Raw genomic sequence first — 17,500 nt, forward strand, 5'->3', positions numbered from 1 at the left:
GAACGGGCACGGGGAGTGAGAGAGGAGGAGAGAGGGGGCGTGCCCTCCGCCCTCCTCCGTCCCTCACTCCGTCCCTCCCTCCTCCCCTCCGCCCCAGGGGTAGAATGTTCTCGTACAAAGGGCCCCCAGGCTCCTTGGGCTTCTTTGGCCTGCGCTTCCTCCAGAAGGATGAGGGGAGAGGGGGAGAGGGATGTGGCAGCGGGGGGTTAGGAGGTAGAGGGGCCTGGCTCTTAGCAGGCAGTCTGGGAGTGCCCAGAGGCTTAGTGGCCCCTTTCCCCTGACCTCCACCGCCACCTCCCACCACCCTCTTCCCCAATCCATGGTCCATGCCCTTCTCTGAGTAGAAGGCCACACTGGCTGGAGGGGGCTGGGGGTGGCCCCTTGGTATAGTCTTGGGGGTCTGGGACCCTGCTTGCTGCTCCATGCAGGGCCCCAGTCCCTCAGGGTCAATGGGACCATAATATCTCTTATAGCCGTCTAGCCCCCCACCACCTCCAGCAGTCTGAGCCCAGTTTGGGGGCACTTTTTGAGAAAAGGGGCCCATGTCTGGGATGGCCGGCCCCCGCACCACAGCCATGGGGTTGGTGGCGGTAGCAGACTTGGGCAACCTCCAGCGATCCACCACAGCCAGCCTGCGGTCGGGCCGCGGAAGAAAGGTGCTGCAGGGAAGAGGCGCCCCAGCGAGCGGGGTGATGGGCGGACCCAGCGAAGTCCCGGTGTGCACCACAGTGGGAGGCGACCCCGGGAGTGGGGTTTTGTAGACGGGCTGGGGTGGCTGCTGCTGGGGCTGGGGTACCTGCTGCTGCTGCTGAGCCATGGCGATGGCCTGGTTGCTGACGGAAGTGTTGACCACGTGCTGCTGCTGCGGCGGCATGGCCACCATGGCCCCGTGGTGATGAGGCAGAGACTTAGCGCCCCCTGGCGTGGTTTCGTCTTCAAAGCTGCAGCAGCTGTACATGCCCTGAGATATATAAAAAAAATACATGAATAAAAAAAGCACACGATTCATCATGCGTCGCTCGTCGACCCCCTCATAGGACGGATCTATATTGGCCATGCGGTGACATTGCTGCTGCGACATGATGCATGAACACCAGGGGAGGTAATCGGATCGCACGCATCAGTGTTAAAGGACAGGGAAGGTCCGCAAAGACAACACACACTGCTTCTCCCCAGGTTTAGAAACGGTTGTGCACAGCCATCGAAAAAGAGGGTAAGAGAAAAAATGGAAATACAGAGATACAATCACGAGGAGTTTGCAGAATCAATTTGTGGTTCATTTTTCTCCTTAAGCGCTTCATCCTATTGTTTTTGTGAAATTGAAGGACGTGCCTCTTTAATGACATTGAATGCATACATACAGTAGAACAAGAGCTACATTGTATTATCTGCAAAGCAGGAATAAGCGCACACATCAGAGGCTACTTCTTTGGAGGGTCTGAGCAGAATTGAATTTCAATTAATCTCCACAGTTGACTGAGAGGGATTGGATTGACCCACGTCTTCAACATTTCTAACACAAGGGAAACAGATAAGGACACAAACAGGTAAAACAGGAGAAACACACAGGCATGAGTGAGCACACACAAACACAGACACTGGGTCTATGTTTCTGTGTGTGTGAATGTAATGACGGATATTCATATATGAAACCACACATTCAATCAACCACATAAACACCCACATAAAAACATGCACGGACAAAAACGCCCACACAAACGTAGAGGTCAAGAAGAACAGATGGCACCAAGGCATAGTTTGAAGTATGCAAATGTGAAATATGGAGGAAAGAGGAGCCGTGTGTGCTTGAATGGCCAGTGTTTCTCTATGTGTGTTTGTGGGGTTGTGTTTTTTGTGTGTGTAGTTATGTACCGCTTAGTCTTACACATGCAAACAAACACAAAGCACAAGAAGAATCATGCATAAACAAAAGGATCCATAAACACACACACACACACACACACACACACACACACACACACACACACACACACACACACACACACACACACACACACACACACACACACACACACACACACACACACACACATACACACACATACAAACATCTGAGTAACACAATGCAAACTTGATAATAATAATAATTGTATAAGCGTACTCTGCTGATGGCCAGGAGGAAGTCCAGCTTGCCGGAGCTGGTCGCCATGCAGTGGCGCAGCCTCCAGTAGACCAGGTGCTCCCAGGCAAACACCAGCAGGCTGAGGCCCATGGCCACCAGCAGCATGTAGAAGACCCCCGCCATGTTGTCGATGTCCAGCTTGCTGCTCATCACCTCGATCTTGTCGTTGTGGCAGATGCCCGACAGCCAGAGGCGCTCCAGCATCTCAATCTCATCTGGAGACCCGGGGACCAAGGGAGCACGGGGTGGAGGGGTGGAAGATAGGGCAGGGGGGGTAATGGATGGGGTGAAAGGGGAAGAGGGAGGGAGGGGGGAGGCATGGGGGAGGGGACAGGAGATAGGAGAGTGAGAAGAGTGGGAGTGGAAGGGATTCATGTTGGACAAGAAGAAGAATCAAGGTTAGGAACTTTGGCAGAAGGAAGCCTGTGTGTGTTGTTGGGTTACTTCAAGGTTAATTGAGAGAGGGAGGGGGAGAGGTGGTGGGGGCATGGAGTTGGTATAATTAGCTTGGGGGGATAGGTCTTGAGGCTCTCTGTTAGTCCATCAACCAAGGTGACCGGCCAAGGTCAGAGGTCAATAATGATAAAGGCACCCGTGTTTCAGAAAGGAAAGAGCCCGAAAGCACAATGAAGGGAGGGAGGGAGGCAGCAAAAGCGGGAGGGATAGAGAGAGAGTCTAAAACAATGAAGTAGCACTGGAGAGCAAAATGGCCCAGACAACCTAATCTCAACATTGTAACTCGCAGTAAATGAGTAAAGCAGGAGCGGGTGGGCAGCAGCGGCTCTGTGAGGGGAGGGAGGAGGAGGAGGCACGAGGAGAGGGCCGACGGGACGGATGTGGAGAGGGCCTCCGAGAGAGAGAGAGAGAGAGAGAGAGAGAGGAGAGAGAGAGAGGCGAGAGAGAGAGAGAGAGAGAGAGAGAGAGAGAGAGAGAGAGAGAGAGAGAGAAGAGAGAGAGGGAGGAAGAGAGAAAGAGAGAGAGTGGAGAGAAGAGGGAGAGAGAGAGAGAGACGAGAGGAGGGAGAGAGAGAGGAGAGAGAGAGAGAGAGAGAGAGAGGGGGAAGAGAGAGAGAGAGAGAGAGGAGAGAGAAGAGAGAGAGAGAGAGAGAGAGAGAGGGAGAGAGGAGAGAGAGAGAGAGAGAGAGAGAGAGAGAGAGGAGAGAGAGAGAGAGAGAGAGAGAGAGAGAGAGAGGAGAGAAGGAGAGAAGGAGAGAGAGAGAGAGAGAGAGAGAGAGAGAGAGAGAGAGGAGAGAGAGGGAGAGAGAGAGAGAGAGAGAGAGAGAGAGAGAGAGAGAGAGAGAGAGAGAGAGAGAGAGAGAGAGAGAGAGCAGTGAGTAAACAAAGACTTAGAGGAGAGAGGGAGGGTGGTGAACAGCCGCGCTCTTCCTCTGGCGGAGAAACGTGTCAGGGGAAATGTGTATTGGGGGGGGGGGGGGGGGGCAGAGTAAGGGGATTGAATGCAGAGAGGGAGCGAGAGGGGCTGAGATTGTGTCATTATAATAAACAGCAGGGACCCCTACTCATCTTAAAGAGAATGAGTGCGTTGTTAAAAGGAGGACAAGATATGCGAAGAAAGAGAGAGCGCACCAGAACAGAAGGAGAACAGAAGGAAAACAGAAGGAGGACGGGGCTACGGCTATGGAGGGGAAGGGACAGAGAAGAGCAGGAAGGAGATCATAATCATTTAATTGTGCTGCGGCCGGGGATGGTCAGGATGTCCATCACCACCGTAAGCTCTGGTGGGTTTCAGGGGTTCTCAGCGCTGCAAAACCACAAGGAGTTGCTTACTTGATCAAGTCGGCCTTTGATTGGCTGTGGAGGGGATGCGGGGGATATCATAGCGCTGGACAGCCCGAGGCTATGGCATCGTGGTTCAACCGCGGGATGAAAGAGGCGCGCTCTCCCGACCAATGCTGAAATGTGCGCTAAGGGTTACACCAATAAGGAGGCCAAGGAGGAGGTGGAGGCGCAGCCAGTTGTGCTTGCGTTGAGGCCAGCCGAGCTGCCGCCCTTCACACTGTTACATGCTGCAACACCAGCTTCTGAGGCTCTCCAGGGGGGGGGGGGGGGGGGGGGTCTGCATTCAACTATACCCTGCAGTATGCCGGGGCGCCGCAGCTGCTGGCGGCACACTGGCGTTTCATCTTGTGGCATCATTAGGCGTGCTTGGCATGGTTCAGATGAAGCCGAATCAGTCATCTGAGTGATGTGGCTAATGTATCTGCTGTAGAACACCATTAGCCAATCAGCTGTGACTTGGAGAAGGCGCAACAGATGGACCGCGGTGCGAAGGCAGCTCACTGGCAGATTTGCGCGGCAGCGGCTGCGATTCGGCCGAGACGCACGCCTACACACGCGTACGCACACATACACACGTGCACACACACAAACACACACACACACACACACACTGATGCACTGCTGAGGCTCCATCTTGTCAGTGGTCAAATCGACAACGTACCATTCAATGGGAGGCATCTCATCTGTGTGTGTGTGTGTGTATGTGTGGTCGTGGGGTAGGGGCCGGGGGGGGGGGGGGGTATTTGAAGAGCATGTGTGAGTGAAGGATTCAGATGAACAGAAAGCCCTACATCCGTCCCTGACTTGAAAAGTTCCTCGCCGAAGTCTCTCACATTATCTCTGGCTCAGCTCCTGGAATTTCCCTTCCCACTTGACTTCCAGTGATTCACTTCCTATCCTCAACCACCCCCCCCCCCCCCCAACACACACACACACACACACACACACACACCCCGCCCTCTCCTATTTCTATGGCCTCCCTTCTCACTCCTTGGCTCTCTGACTTCATCACAGCATTGTGCAGGCGTTGCTCATCCCCTCAGCTGTCGATTCCCCGGGACTGCTCAGGTCACACGGCCACCACGGGGCCATGCAGTCTAGGAATGCACCATGCCTCTTAATGCGGGTCCAGGCTTTTCTGCTTCCTTTGGTGTGCGTGAGACCGTTCAGAGATCTGTTTAAGCATCCATTTCCGTCATTGCGTCGTGCTAAACGTGTCCGGACACACAAAGCCTCTTGGTTTCTGAGCAGTGGACCTGTGTAAAATACCCTTATAATCACCAACCGTACGCTTCTTCACATGCAATTGCTAAGGTTTCCCAACCACAAGACGGACCGAAGTTGCAACACACTATATTTCATTTTGTATCATTTAATATAGAAACATGACAGTGTTCTCAAATCGGGGTCACATTCATGCCCTTAATAATTACGGTAGTGCTTTTGTTTATTCGAACATTTCCTCTGAGGAAATGTACGTCTCTCGTCCTCTCTATCTCTTTTTTTTGCCTGTCACTATGAGACGTGTTAAGGGAACCGCTGGAATAACACATTCTCGGAATCAAAAGTCCTGACGCCGTGGAAAAAAGGACGAAGCGGGTCTGATGCGCTGCGAGGTGGGAAACTCTGCTCGTCAGCACTAGTGTCTCTATCCCAGCGCCGCTTGTAGACAGATCAATGGACCATTTGGTAGTGCTTCCTTACGAATCACCGCGGGCAACAACAAGCACAACAAAACACTCTCTAGATTGAAAAACCCCAAAAGCATTTGCTGATTTTCCCCTTACATCCCTTCACTAATGCGGTTGTAAGACGGTATATACCTCCACCCGGAAGGACACGGCGGAGACGCCACAGAGCCCGGGCCGCAGGTGCGCCGCACAGACATTTCTCTGAGAGCCGAGCGGCAATTGCACAGGTGTGGCCCCTTGAGCCACCATGAATGTGAGCCCCCTTCAATCCCATACAAGCTAATCCCCCCCCCTCCCTCAGCCGCCCTCCCCCTCCTCTGTAATCCACTTCAATATCACCCTTCTATTACCTGGAACCTCTGTATTCAACAGCAGCCTCTAACTGGATCCGTCTAGTCTGCCCCTCCTCAAAGGCCTGCAGCTACAGCCGATGATGAAGCAGGCTATGGGAGCTAGCACGGGCTAGGGCTAATGTAGCCTAGCTCACTGCCAACCCAGAGTCATTAACAGAGACATGTTTACATACTGATACAGGGTGATGTCATCACTGGATTCTCTGGCAATGCAGATGCTGAAGCTATTTATTAGATTGGTGTATGAAATTGGTATTATCAGTGTGTAAGCAGCTGACGCTGAATGTGTGTGTGTTTGTGTGTGTGTGCCAGAATCAGCTAAAGGCCTTTGTCTTTTGCGTCCTCGCAAAGCCGATTTAAAGCATGAGCAAGCCAAACGAGGGGTGTTCTCTTGAGACAAAACATGGTGTGTGTGTGTGTGTGTGTGTGTGTGTGTATGTGTTTGTGCGTGTCTGAATGTGTCTGTGTTTGTGTGTGAGTGACTGACCATGCAAAATTACAATTAAGCATTAGTGTTCTGACAAGCACGGCTAAAAACAGATTTTCGCGCTGTCCCTGTATTTCTGCGTGACACATTGTATCAACACACAAACAAACACACACAAACACACGCACACACACACACACACACACACACACACACACACACACACACACACACACACACACACACACACACACACACACACTGTGACTTGTACATAATTATATTATACAGCTGTACGCGTGCTAGACAAACATAGCATCTTAATACCACCTAGCTCGATAAAGGATTTAATTATCGGATCTGCTTCATGTCTGGTTCCTACCTGCTTCTGTAGCTGCTGTTTATAAATATTTGAAACATGGATTTATTTGGGCTTGTCTCTGTTCAGTTATTTTCCTCACACTCCCTCTGCCTCCCGGCCTGCCTCAAGTTATCTGTGATGACTATGTAAGCAGCAGCGTGCAGGTTCGGGCACATTCTCCTCAGCAACAAGCAGGCGCATAACATAAATCCAGTTGCTCTCTCCCAGCCAGTTAGGTGTGAACAAAGTGGGGGGAGGGGGAAGGAAAACAGAGATGGATGGGTCACAAAACAAAAGAGGAGGGTGGGGGGAGGCCTGGGTTATGCACAGTTTGAACAACTGCACAAGTTGGTACAACGCTTCGAAGCAGCAGCAAGATGAAAATAGCACCACCAGCTCTTCCCCACGATCGGTAAGTCCTCCCCTCACGACCGTCACACACAGCCCAGGTCATTGCTCACCGCTCCCCTCTGACTGAGTGTTCATGCATGCTCTCCCTCTTCTTCACAGCATGCCTTGATGCATTCAAAACTAAGACTCTCTCGCCCGCCTCCTCCTCCTCTTCCTCAACGCCGTACCTCACCCGTTCTTCCATCTCTTTGTCACATCTCCCCCAAGCGACCACTCCCCTCCAGCTCCCCTCCCCCTCCCCCCTCCCGCCCCCTCCCACTCCCCTCCTCACCGTCTCCCACCAGCTGCAGCAGGGCCAGGTCAAGAGGACGTTTCCAGCGTGAGTTCTTGTGCAGGGCGATACCGTAGCCTGTGGTGGCAAAAACCTTCCCCGAGCCTATGGTCATCACCTTGGAAGAGAACACAAACAGACCTCCATTGGAAATCTATAGTCCAGACAGAGACAGCAATAGCGATTCACTGAGAAGACACACATGCACGCGGCATGGACATTGAAATGAGGCGTTGACCAGTTCTGATATGTTGGAATGAGCACTAAGCCTGTGGCGAGTCCTCTAAAAGTAAAAGGTGTGCACCCATATTTTTCCTTACCTTACAACCCTCATCCTTCCTGGCCATATAGTTCAGTACTGCAGCATCATAAATAAACGCATCCAGCTTCCTGTAAGGGATTAAGGGAGATTCATTCATCATTAATAGGAGAGAGAGCGAGCAAGAGTAAGGGGGAGAGAGTGAGGGAGAGATACAGAGAGGGAGAGAGAGAGAGAGGGCGAGAGAGAGAGTAAGGATAAGAGAGAGAGAGAGAGAGAGAGAGAGAGAGAGAGAGAGAGAGAGAGAGAGAGAGAGAGAGAGAGAGAGAGAGAGAGAGAGAGAGAGAGAGAGAGAGAGACAGGAAGGGAGAGAGAGAGTAAGTGGGAGAGAGAGAGAGGGAGGGAGAGAGGGAGAGCGATAGGGTGAGAGGGAGAGAGATAGGGAGAGAGTGAGGGAGAGAGCGTAAGGGAGAGAGAGTAAGGGGGGAGAGAGAGTAAGGGAGAGAGGGAGGGAGAGAGATATGGGGAGAGATAGTGAGAGAGATAGGTAGAGAGTGAGGAAGAGAGAGTGTAAGGGAGAGAGAGTAAGCGGGGAGAGAGAGAGAGCGAGTGAGGGAGAGAGAGACAGGGAGGGAGCTCAGGGGAGGCAGGGAGCAGTGGAGGACGCGGGGGGGGGGGGCGCGACGGGAAAGGGAAAGTTAAATAATGACAAGGAAAGGGGGAATGTGATGAATCGTACAGCCTGCTTGGCAGTGGAAAAATAATTCAGGATTCAGAGGGAGAACTCTGAGTAAGGGATGGATAAGGAGGCACTATTTGTATCAGTGAGTGTGAGTCTGAGTGTGAGTGTGAGTGTGAGTCTGATTCTGAGTATGTGTGTGAATGTGAGAGTGAGAGAGAGTGTGTGAGTGTGAGTGTGAGTGTTTGTTTGTGCGTGTGTGTGTGTGCGTGTATTACTGTGTGAGTGTGTATGCATGCATGTTCATATGTGTGCATGTGTTTTCCGGCATTTGTGTGCATCTGATGTTTGTGTTTCCGTGTTTTTCTGTTTTGTCTGCGTATGTTTCCATGTGTGTGTGTGTGTGTGTGTGTGTGTGTGTGTGTGTGTGTGTGTGTGGTGTGCGTGTGCGTGTGCGTGTGCGTGTGCGTGTGTGTGTGTGTGTGTGTGTGTGTGTGTGTGTGTGTGTGTGTGTGTGTGTGTGTGGAACCAAAGGCAGGGCGGGCTGGTGATAGGATTTATATGGTGCTGTGAGCAGAGTGACAGGAGAAGAGGGACCAGGGGGAGATTTACACACTTCAGGGGGAAGAAGACATGGGGGAGAGTCAGAGAGCGACGAGGATTATAAAGTTTAAATACACACAAACTGAGAAAAACACACTGGGAGGGAGAAAAAGATCAAGAGAAACAGAGAGCGAAAAAGAGAGGACCCAAGAAGAAAAAAAAAGAATGCCAGGGAACAGAGGGCGGACCGGAGAAGAGAGATATGAGCAGCGGAGCGCTGAGAGAGGAAGGAAGAGCCGGAGCGGAAAAAAGAGAGAGAGCGGGAGAAAGAGTTCCTCGATCGGAGGCACATTAACACTGGGATATAATTGGGGTGTCAAGGCAGTGGGGATCGAGACGCGATGACAGCGTCTTATGAGAAAGTAAAACTGGGATTATGCAACACTCGCGGCGGGTGATAGAGATTCTTCCAGAAAGTGAAGAGGGGGGAGGCTGATTGCGCTGCTGTGAGTGGAGTGGAAAGAGTGTTAAGAGTGGGGATGAGAGAGACGAGTTCAGAGAGAGAGAGAGAGAGAGAGTGACAGAAACGGAGTCAGAGAGAAAGACAGAGACAGTGAGGGAGAGCAAGAGGCCGGGACGGAAAGTGCAGAAGAACACAAATGTCTCGGTTAAGTTACGAAAGCGAAGAGCAACACATAAAAGATGAAGGAAAAATAATATAGATGGATTAGCATGGAAAAGAAAAGTACATGACGGACCATCAAGCGGGACACACACACAGAAGGATTGAAACACAGACCCGGTCTTGAGATTGTGTATGGCGTCTTCCACCCCTCTCTGGTTGTACTTGACCATGTACTGGTGCATGTCCGGGTAGTTGGACCGGATGTTCTTCTCCGTGCTCCCGTTGGGCACCGTGCCAAACTTGAGAGGTGGGTACTGCTCCTCGGGATGCTGGAACTGGTGGCGCGACGGGAGGGGGCGCAGGGGAGAGGGGGGGGGGGGGGGGGGGGTAATGAAGACAGAAGGGCCATGAGACACAGGCAGACTGTGCACCCAGCTGTCTGACCTACTTGTGTGCCGGACGGGCCTTAAAACACACACGCCAATAAGACGTTAGACAAGAGAACAATCTGTGGACTTTATTATTTTCAACTCTCCCTCATATTCTGGATCACGCTCATCGAGTTATTGGCGTTGGCATTTAATTGCGTCCTTATTTGCCCACACATTATTCAAAACAAACGCTGCAGTAACTCCTGATTTGACGACCGTTTCACATTTCCCTGCCTCCGCCCTCTATTTACTATCTTGGTATTTAGCAAAGTGTTTTATTCAAAGTGACATTGAATTCAGATAATTGTCACTAAGGAAGAAGGAGGGATGAGATAAGATCAACTTTATTCGTCTGAGATGGGAAATGTGGGCTGCGGCCCTCGTCTGCAGGTAGGCTCCAGACACCACCTCAAACCTCCGTCCTCCGTCCTCCACATGATCGGTATGCACAGAGCACCGCGGCGTACCTTTTTGTCTGAGAGGCCAGACACTGTGTCGATGTATTCTTCCTGGATCATGAAGGCGGCCAGGTTGGCAGTGTAGGAGGCCAGGAAGATGACAGCGAAGAAGGCCCAGATCAGCACCATGATCTTGCTGGTGGTTCCTCTGGGGTTTTCCACTGGCACCGAGTTGTTGAAAACGATGGCCCATAGCAACCACACTGACTTCCCGATGGTGAAGGTGGAGCCACCGGTCTCTGTGAGAGGAGCAGCACAGAGTAAGGGGACGGTAGGCTGGGCGGAAGGCTGCAGTGAGGTTGGAGTGAGTAGCAGTGGCCAACAGCAGTAGCATAGCTGGACAAGTAGTGAGTTGCAATGGGTAATGTGTGAATACACACTACGGTAATGTGACTAAACTAATAGCTTGGCTCGACTACTAGATGCACTAGTTATCCATTAGCTTGGGTGAGTATTCGTGATAATAAATAATAGAGGCTGGGGTAGTAGCTTGAAATTACTAGTAGCCTGATTTGTCGAGTAGCTTGAATTAACTTTAGCTTGGCGAGGCTAGTAGCCTGAATAGATTTGTAGCTTGGCTTGGCTAGTGGCTGGAATGTGCTAATGCTTGGCTGTGCTAGTAGCTTTACATGACTAGAAGCTTTGCTGGGCTAGTGGCCTAAATTGACTATAGCTTGGCTGGGCTTGTTTCTGGAATTGATTAGTAGTTTGGCTGGGCATAACAAGTAGACAGAATTGACTAGTAGCTTGGCTGGGCTAGCCACTTGGCTGGGCTCATCAGGCACTGGCTTGCACCCAAAGTCTTGTTTTTATCCTGTCGCAGATAGGAAGGAAGCTGTGTAATAAGATCTTAATGATAGTTCCTATTCTCATTGGATACCTGTGTTTGACTGTAATAAATCCCTCATTGTATGCCTATTAGTGATAAAACCACATATTTCAATTAGCAGGAGGGGCTGTTCCACATTCAAATCAGAGAACCAATCATAACAAACTCAGTGGTGGAAGGATTATTGAATGAACATTTGAGTGTTGCTGGACCCTGTAAATACAGTAGTGTGTACGGAGACGATGTAAAACCAGGCTATTAGTTGGCTGCGGTGCATCTTTTGTGTTCTAGCCAGTAGCTTACATATGCAGAGAATACTTTATCCATCACACAGGGAACAACGTGTTCACTACTGTTCCACTGCGGCAGTTAGAAGCGGGCTCTTGTACAGTTTCCTTGTAATGATTTGTCACAGGTCTTATACTGTAGAAAGTAAATATCTGCCGGGTCCCCTGACACCCATTCTCGCGGGCGCAGTCGATACGTTTCTGAGCCTCGTGGCGTTCAGCGATGCTACCGTGTGATCTTACAGATGATTAGACTACATAGAACAAATCAAATCAACGCTCCAAAGGAGCTGGGCGCACCGCGGTCAGAGGACGGCGGCAAGGCGCAGACGGAGACAAAAGAGGAAGGGGGACCTGAAGAACAGGATGAGAGATAGATGAGTGCGACGGGGAAACGGCGTGTACGCAGGATGACGGAGAGAGAGAGGAGAGACGTCACGGTGCTCAGCGATCACAGCGAGGAGCAAGGTGGTGGGGAGGGAGCGATCGGTGCCAGGCACGCTGATGTATGCGTGCAAACGGTGTTGCTGAATAAAATATGGCTGCGTCAATACTGAAGCATTAGGAAACAGTGCAACATAAATCTCTTTTTTCCTGTTTCACAGGATTCTGGTATTCTCCGTTTTCCGTTCGTTTCAGGTAACGCTCAACGCTACTTTTACATGAAACTCGCACAAAGACACTGTGTTCTATCCTGTTTCTAATTGTGGAAGTGAGTACTGTGTGTGACCACACATGGGAAGATTACTGGGAAAATCGAAAATAAACCCAAAGTCAATCGCACTTCAAGAACGTCACCATGCCGATGCTTGATGTTGTTTGCCTGCCTGATCCGTTAGCCAACAGCCTGATGGAGAGCCCGTCTGACGTAGGGGGCCCCACGTCAGACGGAAACACAGGAAGAGCTCAGGGGCCCTCTGTCAGACTGGGGACTTGGGGAAAGCTCAGGGGCCCTCCGTCAGACTGGGGGACATGGGAAGAGCTCAGGGGCCCTCTGTCAGACTGGGGAGAGCTTGGATCATCACTCACTCTTTCCGCTCCGAAGACTGCGGTTGTAGCCCACGGGGCTGAAGAACTCGAAGATGAACACGGTCACAGCCACCACGGTCAGGCACATGACAAACATCATCACCCACACAGCCGGACTGTAGGGCTCTATGGGGGGGAATACAAATACAGCAAACACACGACAACGTAGTTAGGAGAAGAATCCGCAATGCAGCGGCCTCACTAGAATAACTTGATTATTAGACAATGACATCCTTATTCCATATGTATAAACACTTTACACATTGACTAATATGGACATCGATCAAGAAATGATAGTGAAGACGACAAAGTGGTCTACAGCAACTGATCAACTACGCATAACATGTTCCGAAGCTACTGTCAAACAGATGCAGTTTAAAGTTGTATAACATTCATGACATTTTTCATTCCCCCCTAAGCAATCAGAGCCTTGACTCTGGGGCTCACCTAGAAAAGCCGAAGGCGAAACGGTGCCATTGCTACGAGAGACCATGACGCTGATACCCGTCTCCACGAAGGGAACGGAGAAGTCCACGACCTCTGACCTCTCCTCGTTGATGGTCAGAGAGCCGATGGCCATGTCCGCTCTCTTGTACACAACCTTAACACAGTGGAAAAGCTGCAATGTCAACGGAGAGATAGTCAACATCGCAAAATGGCTGACCGGACCTTAATGGGTAAAATAACCGATCCTGGTCCGGCCTCTTTGGTTAAATCCACAAAGGGGACAAAGGGAGGACGTCTAAACTGCCCCCGGCGACCCTCCCTTCAAACACCGCACTTCAGCGCACCATTCTCCCAGCACTGGTATAAGACGCCAAAAAAAAAAGAATAGAAAACTATGAAAGCGATGTGTGCTGACTGGAGGGATTGAAATGCTAATCTACATTAGACATGGCACATTCTCACTTCACAGTACGTCAGCAGAAAAACGTAGACGAGCAGGGAGCCAAGCCGTGCGGCGGCATAGCAACTTCCCTTTCCGCCAACTCTCTGGATTACCTGATCAAAGAGACGACGGGCTTTGGAGCATCTGATCAAAAGAGAGACATTACGGGCCCGAAATAAAATGCATTTGGCCCCTTTATTTTTTTCAATCACTTTTTTGTGTTCCTCTCCATGGCAACGGCTTGAGGGACAGGTCCGGCCCTAGTGATGAATCTGGGGAGCGTGGCGGTGAGCGCGATGGGGTCGGATCCTGCAGATACTGGCCTTTAGCGAGCCCCTCCTGGGATTAGGAGACGGCAGGGGGTCTTCCAGGAGACAGTGACCGCCAGGGAACAATGTGTGTCTTCATGTGCGTCCATTTATGGCTGTTTGTGTGCTTGTGCGCTCATGTGGATGATTGTATTGGTGTGTGCATGTGTCTGTGTGTGTATGTTTGTGTTGGTATATTTAGAGTGTATGCCCACTCGAGGTCCTGTTTGCCTTTACGTCAATCACTCTACCAGTTTCGGTTTCATCCATGTCCAAAGGGGGTGGGTGAGAGACTGAGGCAGTAACATGTGTGTCTTGGCTGGACCCCCTGCTGGTTTTCCCACCAAAAAGTCAAGAAAAAGAGCAAAGACTTGGTGCAGCACCGCCAGAAGCCCCTGACAGCCCCTCCACATCTGCGTGTAGTCGCATGAGACCTGTTTGATCTCAGTGTGCGCACGTGCGTTGGTGTGTGTGGGTTGTGGGTCTAGGTTTAGGTTTGTGTGTGTGTGTGTGTGTGTGTGTGTGTGTGTGTGTGTGTGTGTGTGTGTGTGTGTGTGTGTGTGTGTGTGTGTGTGTGTGTGTGTGTGTGTGTGTGTGTGTGTGTGTGTGTGTAGGTGTGTGTGTGTGTTTGTATGTGTGTGTGAGAGTGCGTGTGCACAATAAATGACAGCTGTCAGAACGCTGCCTTTGGTTGGGGACGTATGGGCCCGTGACTCTCGTGATGATTGATGTGACACATTGTGTTTAACTGGTTACCCGGGAAACATCCACACAGGCCTAAAAATGTGACTGTAGGAGGGTGCTTGAATGTCGCACACACTCACACAACCAACTAACCAACATACACATACATTCACAAAACAGAAAACACACATATAGATCAATCTTTTGAGGACACACACACACACACACACACACACACACACACACACACACACACACACAGACTCACACACACACACACACACACACACACACACACACACACACACACAGACTCACACACACACACACACACACACACACACACACACACACACACACACACACACACACACACACACACACAAACACAGTGATGCACAGGAGCCCATATAGAATTTTAAGGGTGAGTGAACTTGCCTCTCCAATCATGCCGTTCCATACTCCATCAATTTTCTTCCCATGCTTCCCATTGGTCACGAGGTAAAGGTCATAAGTGAAGCCAACGATCTTGGCCAATCTCTTGAGGATATCGATGCAAAAGCCCTTACAGCACTGCTTCATGGGGGCCACGCCCTCTTGGATAGAACTGTACACACAAGGTACAGAGCAGAGGAGAGGTGCAGAGTTAGGGTGGATAAACATGTGCAAGGAGACACATGACATTGAGGAGGGAATTATGTCATACCGAATGGTGCTCGTGTGCACAGAGGAAGCATGGATGGATTGAAAAGCACATGAATGGAATTAAGAAAAAAAGAAATGGTAGAGTGAACCAGACAGAAAGATAGAGGAGGAAGGCAGAGAGAAGGTCAAAAACGATGCGATGGGATGTAAACTGATCAGAGAGCTAGTAGTTTAGCTTAGCCCTCAGCGACATTCCTAACAGGCCTGGGCAGGCTAAGTGCTTTCATCCCATTCAGAAACGGATAACCTATAAATGCCTCACTCTCTCAATCTGTCTCTCCCCCTCTCTCTCTGATTCCTTACTCCAGATCCTTGAGCCATTCTCCCCTGGATCTCTGGGGAAACATATGCTATCGATCAGGGTGGCCCGTCTATAGAGGCGCCGGTTTTGATACATGATTGATTGTTGTGATGGCCAGGTCTCTGCGCCAACGGCGGCTTGGGTACAGGTCTCTGCTCCGCTTGTTAACGCTCCGATAGAGTGGAGGAGAGGGCTGCACCGCGCACTTTATTATCTTTCATTCCTGTGTATAATACTAACACATTCATTTCAATTACGCACACACGCACACGCGCGCACGTACACGCACGTGAATGTGTGTGTGAAGAGAGATTTGATATTGTTTCAGGAGAATACGAAAATATAATAACATATTAGGACCTTAGAGATATTACAAATCTCTATACAACATAATATTCACATGTGATATCTTTCAGTGATTCATTATTCAATGATTGATGGAGGTGCATGGAAATAGAAACTGACAGGCAGAGGGAACGCACAATGACTGAACGGATCTGGTGGTGCACAATCATTGGGACATTCAAATGTCAAGATGTTCAATTTGTATTAAAATAAAGAATCATGCGCAGGCTAACGTTTCCTGAAAGGCTACGGTGCATCGTAGCCTAGCTTATGTGACACGACCCGAGCACGAGCAAAGACCCTGCCATAACATCCAACACTGTAACCATGGAGAGCTGAGCCCCAGACCTCGCGTTGAGGGGCCTCCTGCAGGGCACCGAGTCCCGGATGCAGGTGCCTGAGGCGGGGTCCGCCAGCTCCACGATGACGAAGGGCCGCTCCTCCAAGGTGACCACCCGCAGGTGCTGGGCGTCGTCCGGGGGCTTGAGGAAGGGCCCGTAGCGGGACCAGGCCGGGTAGCGGAGCCTCAGCGCCCCGTTCTCCCACCAGCCTACCTGGGGGGAACACACCACAGGGGGGGGGTCAGAGCTGAGCGGCCGTGGGCGGGGTGTGGGCCAATCAAACGCACCTGAAACGCAATGATGATGATGATGATGTCATCGCTTGAGCACCAGCATGAGCTGTCCTCCTATTGGGTTAAAGGGGCTGTAGGTGGGGTTTGAGAGTGGTAAAGAGAAACAGCAGAACAAAGCACAGTTTTCAAATTTAACCACTCCAAAAAAACAACTCAGTCTCCGCTACCTCCATCAAAATAGATCTCCTACCATTCAGATGATAGTGCGGTGTGCCCAGATGGGATTAACATGAAACATGGTTTTCCCTAACCCATCAGGGAAGAGGTGCCCCGATTGGCCAGAAATTAGCCGGGAGCGTTCTAAACTTTGAATTGTCTCACACAGAGGTAGGTGCAGCCAACCAGAACAGATAATCTCACAAAGCATTTGACTCAGCAGCAGCTGACGGATGGCTGTGGCATTACACCCAAAGCCCGATGCTACCAGGCAGCTTTGCAACGTGTCCTCCTGCATTAACCTGAAAATGTCACGCGTCTGCTTGTGCGTGACAGCCGTGCGCGGTCATGCCTCTCGCATCTCTGCAGGGAAATGTCTTGTCCCCTATATCCCCTCTTAACATGTTACGTGTCTTTGACGTGGATACAAGCCAGATTATATCGCCTTGGCATAGCCATGCGTCGCCTGTTGCAACGTCTTGACATGATCAGCGGTTTCTTGTGGTGGCAGGTAAGCTTAGGTAAGGATATCACGGCATCGCTCACAGAGGTGTGACACACAATGAGAAGAACACACCAAAACGGAAACACACCGGGAAAAGAACTGAAATAAATAGGCCCACATATGCAAACATACACAGTACACAAACGAACACACACACACACACACACACACACACACACACACACACACACACACACACACACACACACACACACACACACACACACACACACACACACACACACACACACACACACACACACACGGATGAACACATACATTTACCCACAATCAGACAAAAAAAAAACACACACACACAAACACACACATTTCAAAACAGCCGGCATGGACGCGCCTGAATGGAAGAGGTTGAGCAG

At 50.7% G+C, this 17,500-nt stretch overlaps 1 protein-coding gene across 1 annotated transcript in view; it reads right to left on the bottom strand.

Moving 5' to 3' along the window:
* LOC130373767 (glutamate receptor ionotropic, NMDA 2D) overlaps positions 1–17,500 on the bottom strand; it is a 36,660-nt gene that overhangs the window by 942 nt on the left and 18,218 nt on the right. The window contains exons 7-16 of the mRNA XM_056580400.1: positions 16,177–16,382; positions 14,916–15,084; positions 13,044–13,197; positions 12,590–12,722; positions 10,461–10,749; positions 9,737–9,897; positions 7,777–7,846; positions 7,457–7,574; positions 2,123–2,358; positions 68–961 (exon numbers count right to left, since the gene is read on the bottom strand). Coding sequence (XP_056436375.1) covers positions 68–961; positions 2,123–2,358; positions 7,457–7,574; positions 7,777–7,846; positions 9,737–9,897; positions 10,461–10,749; positions 12,590–12,722; positions 13,044–13,197; positions 14,916–15,084; positions 16,177–16,382 — 2,430 coding nt within the window. The remainder of the gene's footprint in view (positions 1–67; positions 962–2,122; positions 2,359–7,456; positions 7,575–7,776; positions 7,847–9,736; positions 9,898–10,460; positions 10,750–12,589; positions 12,723–13,043; positions 13,198–14,915; positions 15,085–16,176; positions 16,383–17,500) is intronic.

The sequence above is a fragment of the Gadus chalcogrammus genome, chromosome 20, assembly GCF_026213295.1.
Source record: "Gadus chalcogrammus isolate NIFS_2021 chromosome 20, NIFS_Gcha_1.0, whole genome shotgun sequence".
NCBI classification, from domain to species: domain Eukaryota; kingdom Metazoa; phylum Chordata; class Actinopteri; order Gadiformes; family Gadidae; genus Gadus; species Gadus chalcogrammus.